The sequence below is a fragment of the Cryptotermes secundus genome, unplaced genomic scaffold (assembly GCF_002891405.2).
Source record: "Cryptotermes secundus unplaced genomic scaffold, Csec_1.0 scaffold364, whole genome shotgun sequence".
NCBI lineage: Eukaryota > Metazoa > Arthropoda > Insecta > Blattodea > Kalotermitidae > Cryptotermes > Cryptotermes secundus.
This window is the reverse complement of record NW_019733841.1, coordinates 496717-510901: the sequence shown is the minus strand read 5'-3', so window position 1 is coordinate 510901 and position 14185 is coordinate 496717. Positions and strand designations below refer to the sequence as shown.

The 14185-nt window shown below is 38.6% G+C and overlaps 1 protein-coding gene across 12 annotated transcripts in view; it reads right to left on the bottom strand.

The window, feature by feature from the left end:
- The window catches only part of LOC111868237 (glutamate-gated chloride channel), a 331426-nt gene that overhangs the window by 80791 nt on the left and 236450 nt on the right, over positions 1-14185 (bottom strand). For all 12 annotated transcript variants that reach the window (XM_023858697.2, XM_033752961.1, XM_033752962.1 and 9 more), the window contains exon 4: positions 11141-11229. In XM_023858697.2, the coding sequence (XP_023714465.1) occupies positions 11141-11229 (89 nt within the window). The remainder of the gene's footprint in view (positions 1-11140; positions 11230-14185) is intronic.

The following is a 14185-nucleotide window of genomic DNA, read 5'->3' as shown; positions in this document are numbered from 1 at the left end:
GGAATATCCTACACGAAATAAGAAAACAGAAGGCTAATTGGATTGGTCATGTTTTACGCAGAAACTGCCTTCTAAAAGAAGTTATTGAAGGAAAGATAGATGGGCGGATAGAAGTGACAAGAAGACGAGGAAGAAGACGTAAGAAGATGCTGGATGACCTTGGGGACAGAAGAAGATACTGTCATTTGAAGGAGAAAGCTCTAGATCGCATTAAGTGGAGGAATTGTTTTGGAAGAGACTGTGGACCTGTCGTCTTGACAGATTACTGATGATGATGATGATTATTAATTGCTATTTTGTAATCTGTAATTATGTATATAATTATCATGCCTGAGTCTGAATGTCTGTAATTATGTATATAATTATCATGTCTGAGTCTGAATGAATGTAAGTATAGAAAAATAACACAAATTTCATGTTCAGTGATGATTCAGCAGGGTTGGCATTGAAAGCAAAATGACGAGAGTTAACATTTTGATGCAAAGAGAACAGATTTAAATTCTTACTCCATGAAAATTAATGAAAACAACATGCATACACTTACAAATATTAAAAATCCTAACATAGTAATTTCTTGCTTGCAATGAAAGTCCTCGTGTGTACTGTATCTAATATTAACCCCCAAATAAGATAAGGTCTTGCATGACATCCAGAAATATCTGTTCCAGCTATTGGTTTCATATTTTAATACATTAGACATATCTGTTATGTCTACAGATATGACCTAATCCTCCCAGCCGCAATATGGCCCTGGGGTCAACTCAGCCTCTAACAGAAATGAGTACCAGGAATTAAATAATTTTCCTGGGGAGTAAAGTGTGGCCGGCACATAAGGCTGACAACCTTACCACCATCTGTGAGCCGACTGTCTAGATAATGTGGGACCCTCAACGTCTCACGACACTATGGGCTTTCATGGCATATTACAGGGATAGCTTTACTTTTTTTTACTGAAATCTCAAAAAGGTTTACAGTTCTCTACACTGCAGTAGAATTTAACAGAGCTTGAGAAGCTATTACGGAGAATATAAAAATTTCAGCCAAAGGTAGTCTAGGTTATTACAAACTGAAGAAACACAAGTCATGGTTCAACGAAGTAAGCTCTGAATTATTAGATCAAAGGAAACAAGCCAAATTGCAATGGTTACAGGATCCAAGCAAAATAAATGGGGATAATCAGAATAGAAGATCTGAAGCCAACAGGAATTTCAGGAATGAAAAGAGGGAATATATGAAAGACAAAATCAATGAGCTTGCAGTGAACAGTAAGAACAAGACATCTGAGACCTGTATAGAGAATAACTGACTTCAAGTGGAAGTAACTTGGTGAAGGATGAGAATGGTAATCAGCTTGCAGATTTTGACAACATTTTGAAAAGGTCAAAGAATTAATTCTCTGTTATGGAATGTACATGGGGATCAGTGATGTTAAGCAGATAGAAATACATACAGTTGAGACATTAGTAACTGAACCTAGTCCTTTGAGGTTGAAATTGTTACTGTGATTTTAACTTGAACAATTTCCACTTTTTTGTGGTTTGATTATCACTATGTATAATTTCGTTTTATGACTCCTCTGTATGTCACTGAGTTATATTTTATGAACTGTTCTTGTGTATGTTGCGTATATTGGAATCTTGTGAAATGCATAGGTTGTGGTGTTGCATAAGCTTTTATGGGTTGTAATTTAATCCATTTTAACTTGAACAATTTCCACTTTTTGTGTTTTGATTATCACTATGTATAATTTAATTTTATGACTGTTCTGTATGTGACTGAGTTCTATTTTATGAACTGTTCTCGTGTATGTTTTGATTTCATTGTGACCTGTTCAACATCCTACGCTTCGCCAAAAAGGATTTATTGAATTTAAAGAATAAATGAAATGAAAATGAAATGCAAAGTTGAAAAAGTATAAATCACCAGGTAGTGATCAAATTCCAGCAGAACTGATTCAAGCAGGAGGTGAAATATAACAGTGTGAGATCTATAAACTCATTAGTTCTATTTGGAATAAGGAAGAACTCCGTGATCAATGAAGAAGTCTATTATTGTACCGATTTACAAGAACGGCTATAAAGATGACTGTTGTTAATTATCGTGGAATATCACTGTTATAAATTTCATACATCATTTTATCCACTATCCTTCTTTCAAGTTCAAACCTTTATAAAGATTACGTCAGTGGTTCTCAACCTTTGTGAGACAGCAGCCGAGTAAATTCTCTTTTTATAAGACAAGGGCCTGATATAATTGATGCCAGGGCCCAGTACCAGGCTGCAGCCTGGCGGTTGAGAAACACTGGATTGGGTTATTTTGGATCATCACTGTGAGTTTCAACATAACAGATCAACTACTGATCATGTTACTGCATTTATCAGACACTGGAGAAAAAGAATGGGAGCACAATGAGACAGTACATCAGCTATTAATACACTTCAAGAAAGTGTCTGATTCAATTAGGAGGGAAGAGTTGTACAATATTCTCATAATGTTTTGGGGTACCCATGAAACTAGTTAGGTTAATTAAAATGTGTTTAAAAGAAACGTATAGTAAAGCCCGTATAGGTAAATATTTGTCTGACAATTTTCCTCTCCAAAATGGTCTAAAACAAGGAAATGCTTTATTGCCATTACTTATCAACTTTGCTTTACAATATGCCATTAGGAAGGTCCAGGAAAACCAGGTGGGACTGAAATTAAATGTGACATCTTAGCTGTTTGTCTATGCTGATGATATAAATTTACTAGGAGATAACAAGATACCATAAAGAAAAACAGATAAACTTTAATTGGTGCTAGTAAGGTGGTTGGTCTTGAAGTCAATGCAGAGAAAACTAAGTATACATTGATGTCCGTGCACAAGAATGCATGGCAAAATCATAATGTGCAGTTCAAATATCTGGGAAAAACCCGTAACAACAAATCAAAATTTGATTCAGGAGGAAATTAAGATGAGACTGAATTCAGGTACTGCTTGCTACCATTCAGTCCAGAAGCTTTTGTCTATTTGTCTGCTGTCTAAAAACAAAAAAATTAGAATATACAAAACTATAATTCTGCCTGTGGTTCTGCATGGGTGTGAAACTTTGTCTCTGACATTAAGGGAGGAACATAGACTGAGGGTGTTTGAGAACAGAGTGTTGAGGAGAATATTTGGACCAAAGAGAGATGAAGTGACAGGAGGTTGGAGAAAACTGCATAATGAGGAGCTTCATAACTTGTACTCTTCTCCAAGTATAATTAGAATGATCAAGTCAACGAAGATGAGGTGGGCACGTCATGCAGCATGAATGGGAGAGACGAGGAATGCGTATAGGATATTGGTGGGAAAGCCAGAAGGAAAGAGACCAAAGGGAAGACTGAGGCATAGGTGGGTGGACAATATTAGAATGGATCTTAGAGAGATAGGATGGGATGTTATGGATTGGATAGATCTGGCTCAGGCTAGAGACCAGTGGAGGACTCAGGTGCACACAGTACTGAACTTTCAGGTTCCACAAAATGCTGAGAAGTTCTTGAGAGGTTGCACAACTGGTGGATTCTCAAGAAAGACTCAGCTCCATGAAGTAATTATTACCCAGTATATTAAGAATGCATTAGTAACGCTTTCCATACTATACTCAAGGCACCTACCCCACTTAAGAACAAAGGGCCTTCTGGTCTGAATTTATTTGGTGCTTGAGAATATCACTGACAAATCTCTTAATCATTTTTTATCGGTTAAAGGTAAAACTCTCAGTTTTTCAATACTATATATCATTATGTAAATATACTATTGGACGAAATTTTCTATTTAAAATCTGCAAAGAAAACATTAAATCTTGCACAATTTTGCATCTGGGAGCACAGTAACACTGACAAGAGTACAGCCATATTGTGGCTCACTGTGATCTGCTGGCCACAGACTGCAAACTACTGTGAAACGTGTGTTTTTAACGGACTACATATACAGTGTAACGTAGACAGGTGTGACAACAACACTTATAATAACTTTATGCGCAAGCAGAAACATGACACTAAGAATTTCAAAGAACATGGCAGCAGAGGCACCATGATGTTATCAATTCAAAAGCAGGGTTAATTTGTCACAGACTTGACACTTGGAATATTCTCATTAAGAATACAAAGCCATTACTTATAGACACAGTACAAGTTGCTGTGTCAGGAACTTCCAGGGCCGAAGGGCTGCCAGATATTAGAATATTGTATGAAATGTGTGTCCTGGTGTACCTAGCAACTTCATGGATAGACTGAACCAATTAATTTGTATTTGATATCCTGTGCCTTTTTTCCTTGCTGCACTTTCTATTCCTTTTCATCACTACCTATATAACACTGTGTATATAAAATTGGAAAAAACAACAGTAACTGTAAAATACAAATTTAATCACCATATTCAAGTTGCAGTCGATGGATCCTTCCAGATCGTCCAGTGCTGGATACTGCAGTTTTACCATGCATATAATATAGTTAAAAAAATAATTACAATAATACTAATTCTAGTTGGAGCACATGGTAGCGTAGTTGGTTGAGACACTATGCTACAAGCCGGAAGGTTGTGGATTTGATTCCTGTTAAGGTCACTGTGTTTTGCAATTGACCCGATCCTTCCAGTCCCACTACGGACGTCCTTGGGGTAAAGGGTGGCCAGCAAGTAAGGCTGACAACCTCACCATCATCTGTGAGCCGACTGTCTACAAAATGTGGGAGCCTCAAAGTCTGAGAACCTTATGGGCCTCCACAGCCTGTTAATGGTATAGCTTTACCTTTTTACCTAGTAGCTACCTGCAGCAGAATCTTATTTAATGTTAATTAATTATTCTAGTAAACCTAAACAGGACAAAAGTACATCTTCTTCTTATGGTTCTTCATGAACAGGCCTGCATAAGAGTACAGAATACTTCTAAATTTTATCATTAGTTAGTTAGTTATTGGAGAGGATGGGTTTCCCCATGCACCGCAACCAGTTTGATCTATTGTGCTTCCCTCTATGATATTCTACCAGTCTCTATACCCTACCGATACTGGTGCTTACCATCAGTCCCTACCAAGCCAGCGAGTTCGGCCTCTACTGGCTTGGCGGTATCTATAGTGCTTCCCCCATCTATCAGAGGCGTTAGAGGCCGCTGTTGGGCGGGAAATGTCCTTGAATTTGGCTCAGTGATCTCCTTAGGAGATATGAGGTTCTTTTACGTGCCGTAACGCTACGACAAGGGACCCATGGCTTAAAGTCCCTCCCGGAGGACTTGTTCCTTGAATTTTTCCGCCCTTAAAAATTCCATGACCTCCGCCAGGTTTTAACCCACGTACTACGAGTCATGAGGTGGGAACGTTACCTCTAGACTATGGAGGCCGCTTAAATTTTATCATATTAAGGAAGCAATAAGTATTATGGCACAGGGTGATCCAAAACAATGCAAAACAACAATGAATATACTACATTTTAAATTAATACTAACCTATAATGCTGAAACACAGGTTCTTAGAGAGAAATAAGAGAAACTCTAAGCAATGACACTTTCTTTAACATATTGTGCTTTGAAAAAAAAGAAGACAACAAGCGACAGAATTTAAAATGACTTTTTAGGGAAGCTAGAACTCAAAATTTGTTAGCAAAGTTGAAAGAGAAAGACTAATAGGTTAGCCATGTAAAAGGAACAGACAGACCAAGGATAATAAGAAGCATGAATTAATTTTTAAAGCACAGGGGCCTATGGGATGACTGAGAAACAAATTGATTCAGCAAGGTACTGGAAGACATCGATAAGGGAGAAGGAAGTGGGAAGAAATTTAAAAGAAAAGACTGCAGGAAGGAAGAGTATGGAGACTTCATCCAACCATCAATATAAAATGGGAACAACACTGAAAGAAAGAGGATCGCAAATTTCTTTTCAGTTTTTTCTTATCCTGATTTAGAAGCAATGTAGTCGATTTCTTCAGTTGTTTCAATTACTGAATTATGCCACCTCTAAAGAAACACAGAAAATCAATCTGAACGTTTGTGCAGAGGGTAGACAGAAATTTCAACAGACTTCATAAGCAACATTTCCATCACAACCAAAATCGAATGACCACGCTTGGGTGGCAGCCAAGATGATGATCTATCAAATATTATTGCAAAGTTAACTTTATACTATAATTTAATAGCTTCCATTATTCTAATCAAAAGTTTTATTTGTCTCCAACAATGAGGCATTGTTTTGATATTAAATGAATCACAGTATGCCTCCACAGATACTTCAAAGCATGCACAATTCCAAATAACACAAAATGCTTAGAGAACTCTATAAATAGAAGATGGAGCGAGAAAGTTAATTAACATTTTGTTTGAAAAACACTGCTTCAAAGTAAACAAAGCCAGAAACTTATCATTTCAAAATGACAAAGTGATCATAAATAGAGTAGTCAGATAGTTCTTTGAGGATTCTGACAGCAGTAAGAATACAGACCTCAGAACAGGATAACTAAAATTTATTTTGAATCTGAAAATTTTGATTTCCTTTACATTGTTCATGTTGCCCAGATATTATGAAAGGGGTTTAAATTTTATTGCAATGATGTCTACAAAAACACACACACAACATGCATACAGATTCAGGCATCATTAGCATTTCCAATATATATTCTTTTAAAATTTAAAAATACTTTACTTGTTATCTTGTCATGAACTTTATGCTTTCATTCCCAAATGAAGCCCATTCTAAATTTCAGTTCAGACCTGTACCACATATACCTAATTCATTTTATTTAATCACTGAACAAACAATATATATCAAACTGTGCACATAATTCTGAAGGAAATAATAATGCAATATATCAGAGACAAGAATGCTGTCTTCTGGGATGTGACACCATATTGTCTAGTAGAAGTTTAGCAACGTTTTGTAGGAATATGTTGTGTCCATGTACAGAGTAGAGGAGGGGGAAAACCTTTCAACTTTGAACATGGAGGCACATTCCTCTGAAACCTCAGCATTTATGACTACATGATGTCACATCCCAGAAGATAACCATCTTCACAGTTAACTCCAATCTTATAAGCATGATTCTCTTCTGTACACCTAGGTCATTCATTTAGAAATGTCAAGAAAAACTTCTTTTTTCTTCTCCTTCTTCTATGATGCTACAGGCAAATATGGTCCAAGGCCTCCACCCTTCCATGTCCCCGAATCTTGTTGACAGAAAATTAAGACTCCTTGGATGGGGAATCGGCCCATCGCAAGGCCTCTACACATATACAAGACAACACAAACACAGAAAAACGGAAACATTAGTCCTGCGTCTAGTGGGATCGAACCCACGATTCTAGTGGTCAACCGGTAGAAGATAGTACACTCCTTGGACCTGACAGCCAATATAATGGGTTCATAAAACAATACCCTTGCATAATATAAAATACTGAGTAACTCATTCATCTTGAACGAGTTCATGATAGCATAATAGAAATAATCTGAGTAACAAATGTGAAGTTACTTCATGCAACAGCCATAAATAAAACTGGAAAAATGAAAAATCATCTAGTAGTCCCTTACAGAATACAAACACACATTCAAATTAAATGAAGAAAAAAAGAATTAAGCGATATATGACAATATAAAACATAGCAATGTGCGCAGCAGTTTCCGTTTTAATCCTCTCTATCCCCGACTTGTAACAACCGAACTACACTTTGGCCACTGCTTAATACAACATAATGCATTTACTGTGCTTCATACTATACTATTTCATTATAAACGTCGCTTTGTACGTACTTCTCTGAAATGCTGATCAAAATATATTACCACAGACACAGTATTACAGATGGGAAAAAGTGCGGATATTTCCACTATTAGATTTTATATTCTAATTTGCATGCACGAATATTTCAGATTTGCCCGCCACCCTTCACAGATGTCACCAGTAGCAGTAGAAGTATGCGATTCGGCAGAAAGATGGAAGCACTCATATATTCAACTAACGGCAACCCAGTTATATATTATCGTGGGTTGCATACACTCCAAGGGTTAAGCTCAGAGGACTGAAAGTTGAGAAACCTGTGGGATGTTTATCATGCACTTGTTTAATTAATGCCATGCAACCAGAATGAGTCCGAAAGGGTGTGTGAAAATATATTTCACAAACTTATTTATATATTTTGTACTTTCGGCTTCGTCATTGAGTGCTGAATTTCGATTTCAGGCAGGGAATTTTGTCATAATTTTCAGACTGGGCGTGGGGCTCTCCCAACCTCATACCCAACTGGTACTGTCCCCACAATTCCCGACTACCTCAATTTTCCCTAAGGAAAGATGAATAGAGCATGATTGTTACCACTCCTATTTAATGTCGAGGCTATGAAAGCTTCGAGCTTCACCTTGATTTCCTCACACGCGTGTATATTGTATGTTTAGGAACAGGGAGTGCGTTTTCTATCTTTCCTTTTACTAATTTAGTACTTATTTCTTACAAAAGACAGCATGACATGTAAGTGCTGAACTCAGTCATTCTACAGTTCTTACTTTCTATTTTTTTTTTTTTTTATTGCTAGTCGTGTGGGACTAAGTCCTTTGTACTGCGGCCATTTCTGGCCTATTGAACTAGCCCCAGATGATAGGTGAGGGTGATTCTGGAGCAATTGGTGGAATGAAGATTGGGGAAACCAAAATACTCGGAGAAAACCTACCCCAGCGCCACTTTGTCCACCAAAAATCCCACTTGACCAGACCCCGGGATCGAACACGGGCCGCCGTGGTGGGAAGCCAGGGACTAACTGCTTGAGCTATGGCGCGGCCCTACTTTGTATATAATCATAAATGTAACAATTACCATCCCAAACTGAAGGATGGCTCATTTCACATCGCTGCTACTGTCATCAATACACGTCAAGTGCACAGCCATGCTCCGTTACCCGGATCAACGATTTCGAACCGTGTCATAGTTCAGGCGCTTATTCGCTGGTTTCCCACCGCTGTGGACGGGGTTCGATCCTACGTTAAGTCATGTGAGGATTTTGGGGACAGGTTTCCCCTTCCAACTTTCATTTTATTTACTTAATGCTCCACAAATAAGAGATCAAATTGTAAATACGCAGTCAATAAAAAAAATTTAATTTCATCAACTGCTCCACATTCCGTAATCATCCTATCATAGACGCTACATGGCCTTGATACTGACAGCGTCGTTATATAACATGCATGCATCAGGTCATGGATAAATAAAGTTATATCAATATCTAATTAATCATCGATGAATACCAGATCCACTCATCTGTTCCTTCCGGACGAGCGAAAATTCAGGGCCGATAAATAGAAGAAAAAAAAATTGAATATATTTTACAGTGCTCTCCCTCGGTCTCTCATTAATGCATAGAGGTGGAACAGTAGGCCCTAAATGTGAACACCGGATGATATGGCTTATATGTATTATACAGAATATAAGGCAACGTACTTCATATGTCTTATGTGCTATTCGAAGGTAAATAGGTTCGAGAGGAAAAATTGCAAAGGCGTTGGTAGGCGCCGTTTCTCTTGTGGAAAAATGTCCGATGAATAATTTTTTCTTACTGATTAATATTTGTTAAATACTACATGGCACCTAGTAAAATAAAAATTGATATTGCATGTATTTTCAAATATATTATTAGCGATTTTTTCGTTGATCTTCCTGCTTGTTTATTATGTCCTATACGGTTCTTTTCACAGGGTCGACATACGTATGTAAGCTCGCCAGTTTTATCCCGTACAGTTTGGTATTATTATTATTGCTAGAGGGGTGAGACTAAGTCCCTTGTATTGCGGCCACTTCTGGCTTATTGTACCACAGTTTAGTATACAGTAGGGCCGCGCCATAGCTCAAGCGGTTAGTCGCTGGCTTCCCACCGCGGCGGCCAGGGTTCGATGCCGGGTCTGGTCAAGTGGGATTTGTGGTGGACAAAGTGGCGCTGGGGCAGGTTTTTCTCGGAGTACTTCGGTTTCTCCTGCCAATCTTCAATCCACCAATTGCTCCATAATCACCCTCACCTATCATTTGGGGCTGGTACAATAGGCCAGAAGTGGCCGCAGTACAAGGGACTTAGTCTCACCCCACTAGCAATAAAAAAATAATATATAGTACAAAGTGATCCTAAATTATTTTCGGGGTTTCCGTAGCCCGTAGTCTTCAAACTCTACATGCCACGAAAGGCACGCATGTTGAAATTGTTTAACATTCTGAAGTATTGATTCTATAAGTAATAAAATATTCAGTTAAATTTTCATATCCGGTAAGCAGTTTTATTTTATTTTCGGTTTGAAAATTGTACGCTACGAAAACCCCGACATTAATTTAGGATCACCGTGTAGTACACGGAAGCGTATCTTGAATATTCTGCAATGAGCAGACAGTCAAAAAGAATTAACATATCCGGTTACTACCAGGCGGGAGAGCTTATACCATAAACGATCATACAAATTAATCTCCATGGCATTACAATCTGTATTTCACTGTTGTGTAGTATCATCAAATCGCTTGCACATCGGAAACGCTTGCACCGAAACTCATACCAAAACTCTCTAGAAAACTGGAGCTGTGTTAGATGTTAGCATTTATAGGGGACTGCAATAGAATCTTTTGTTTCGTCTAGACACTAGTGCCCTGAACTCATCGGACTGATGTGCAAACGCAATAGCAAATTTGTAGAGTGTTGAATTTTGTTCACTGATATGTTGGGGTTTTTGGACTTCATCCATCGTCCTGGTTTTTAAGATAACAAATAAAAACACGACGTTTCGGAAACTGGATCTGTTTCCGTCCTCAGGTGAAGGAAAACACCTATCCAGTTGGGTCCCTTAGAAAGAGCTAGCCTCAATCACTGCAGTTTCCGAAACGTCGTGTTTTTATTTGTTATCTTAAAAACCAGGACGATGGATAAAGTCCAAAAACCCAACATATCAGTGTGTTATACTCCATCGTCAGAATCCTATAGTAACTAGTTGAATTTTGTTATTCTGTGTTGCATTGTGGTATTTCATGACTATTTTCGTTCCAGTACTTATCCTCTCTAGATAAATGCGAAATTTTAGGAAACAAACTTCTACCGAATGTTTTAATGACTTCAACAATGTTAACAAAATATATAAACTGACCTATATTGCTTTAATAGTTTCTGAATGCAACTTACCTTGAACGGTTGGCCGAAGTCTTTTGTCGTATCGTGTGGTTACTAACAGATTGTCCAGAATTTCCTTATCTGACTTCCCTTTTTCAAAACTGAAAAAGAAAAAATATAATTACCAGCAACTCAAGAATGGAAAATCATAACATCCTAATAAGAAGAACTGAAGCGAAGAATACGTATATCTGCGAGTGTTTAACCCACTGTTACACTTCAATGGCTAAAGAAATTCCCTCCATGTGGGCACTACTACACTGTATACGTGAGGTGGAAATCTGTATCAAATCTTGGAGAGATTTTTCTTATTTCATATAAGAATAACTTTATTCTCTCTTTCATTACAAGAGCACTCATTCTCCGTTATTATGCACACCTAATTCTGTACTTACACTCATAATACAAGAAGCGATGTGTCACCTGAACCTATCAAATCACTTACTCGCTCATGGAGCTGAGCCCTTATTGAGAAACCGCCAATTATGCAGCTACTCAAGAACTTCCCAGCATTTTATTGAAACCGAAAGTTCATTACCGTGTTCACAACAGCCCTCCACTGGTCCCTATCCTAAGCCAGATCAGCCCAATCCAACCCATTTTATCTCTCGAAGATCCATTTTAATATTGTCCACCCACCTATGTTTTGGTCTTTCCTTTGGTTATCCTATATGCATTCCTCTTCTCCCCCATTCGTGCTATATGCCCTGCCCATGTCATCCTCCTTGACTTGACCATTCTAATTATACTTGGAGAAGAGTACAGGTAATGAAGATCAGGGTCTGACTACTATTGGCCAGTCCCCTTCTACTGAGAGTGAATGCTGTATCTCTCTCTCTTCATCTCTGCAACATCCCGCAACCAAACTAACATAACTCATTGCCTCCATCTCTTCTCTTTCCGTTGGTTATTAATTTTAGCAATATCGACTGCGTTTGTTAGTTACAGCCGAATGAGATGGAAATTTTAATCAATAATGCATAAAGATAAATTTTAGATAGATATTTCGTGACTTATTTTCCAGTAATTTTCTATCAACCGGCTAAAGACACAGAGTAAAACTACGAAATAATTCCAATAGTAAAGCTAACCGATTCAACACTTCGAAAACTGCTAACTTTATATATTTATTTCTTTATTCAAGATCCTATCCGTGACTCCGATTAGGTGGTCTGACAGTAAAGTTCGCGAACTAATCGCGGTAGAAGTGCTACATACCTCACTGTTGAATAGTACCGTAGTTGTCTTCAAAGTACTCCCCTTGGGAAGCTATGCACCAATGCCAACGCCTAATCCACTCTTCAAAACAATTTTGGAATTTATTTTGTGGAATGGCCTTCAGAGCTGCCGTCGTATTAATTCGTACGTCATCAATGTCATAAAATGCCTTTTTTCAACATTTCCTTTATCTTCGGCAACAGAAAAAGTCATGGGGTGCTAGTTCCGATGAACAGGGAGTGTGTTCCAGCACAGTTATTTGTTTACTGCTAAAAACTCCCTCACAGACAGTGCTCTAATTCAAGCTCCGACATTTTCGCCACAGCACACTAAACACACTCAGACAATAATAGTCGCCACTCAGAAAGAAATCGCCATAGATCAACAACAACACAGCTGTGAAACGATGATATGCCAATGTGATCAAACAACACTGAGGTTTCTGTCCGCTGAGAGAGTGCTCTAATTCAAGCTCCAACAGTCTCGCGACGGCACACCAAAACACACTCAGACAATAGACGCCACTCAGAAAGAGACTGCCATAGATCAAAAACAACACAGCAGTGAGACGCTGATATGCCAATGTTATCAAACAACACTGAGGTTTCTGTCCGCTGAGAGAGTGCTCTAATTCAAGCTCCGACAGTCTCGCGACGGTACAAAAAAACACTCAGACAATAATAGACGCCACTCAGAAAGAGACTGCCATAGATCAAAAACAACACAGCAGTGAGACGCTGATATGCCAATGTTATCAAACAACACTGAGGTTTCTGTCCGCTGAGAGAGTGCTCTAATTCAAGCTCCGACAGTCTCGCGACGGCTCACCAAAACACACTCAGACAATAATAGACGCCACTCAGAAAGAGACTGCCATATCAACAACAACACAGAACTGAAACGCTGATATGCCAACGTCATCAAACTCTACTAAGGTTCCTGTCCACTGCTTCCACGGCAAGCACACGGTGACGATTCTTTATAAGAGTCCGTCGCAACACATAAAGAATTGTACATAATAACAGAACAGGATGCACGAAATAAAAAAAAAAATAATATTGTGACGAGTTCGCGAACTTTATTGTCAGACCTCGTATGCAGCTTCAAATGAAAGAATGATAGTGCAAAATGAATTCAAAGGGATGTGGAAGGAAGTGGCTATAGCCTAACTTAATATACTAACACGGAAATTGCCTTGAGGGACTAAATAAAAAAATACGAAACTTCTAAAAATAATCAGTGNTATTTTTTCTTCTACCCTGAAGATGGAGGCGATACGTTCCTCCGACACGTCGGTTAGCACCACATATACACGGTGCCAAATCCCAGAACACTGCTTTCTTCATAGTCACCGCCGTGAAAGCCTCAAATCTTACAATCAGTGTACTGTTCGGGATTCGAAGCTGACACCTCCCGAACACAAGTCATGTGTTGCCACTCAGGCTAACTTGATAGGTATCGAAAATTTGTTACATTCGGAACATGAGACACATGCATCACTCTTGCACAGACCTGCCTTCTGGGGCTGTAGTTGGTCTCGTCTGTCAGACCTGCTTTTGATGATAGAGCTCTAAATCGGAAGCGGCAGTAACATTACTGTCGCGGTTGTGAAGGAAAACTTTCGACGCATTTGTCGAACATTCAATCCCAACCTTCAGTTCGAAACTAACTAGATATCTCACGAACCGAACTCTTAATCTCTTCTCAACTTGTAGAAGCTAAGCTTCACGACGACCCGAGACCGGCGTTGCTTTCCCATGGATCTCAAGGGACGTATTAAAAAAAAACTCCGTTACAACAAACAGGACTCTCGAAACTTAAGTCCGCTGCCGAACACTG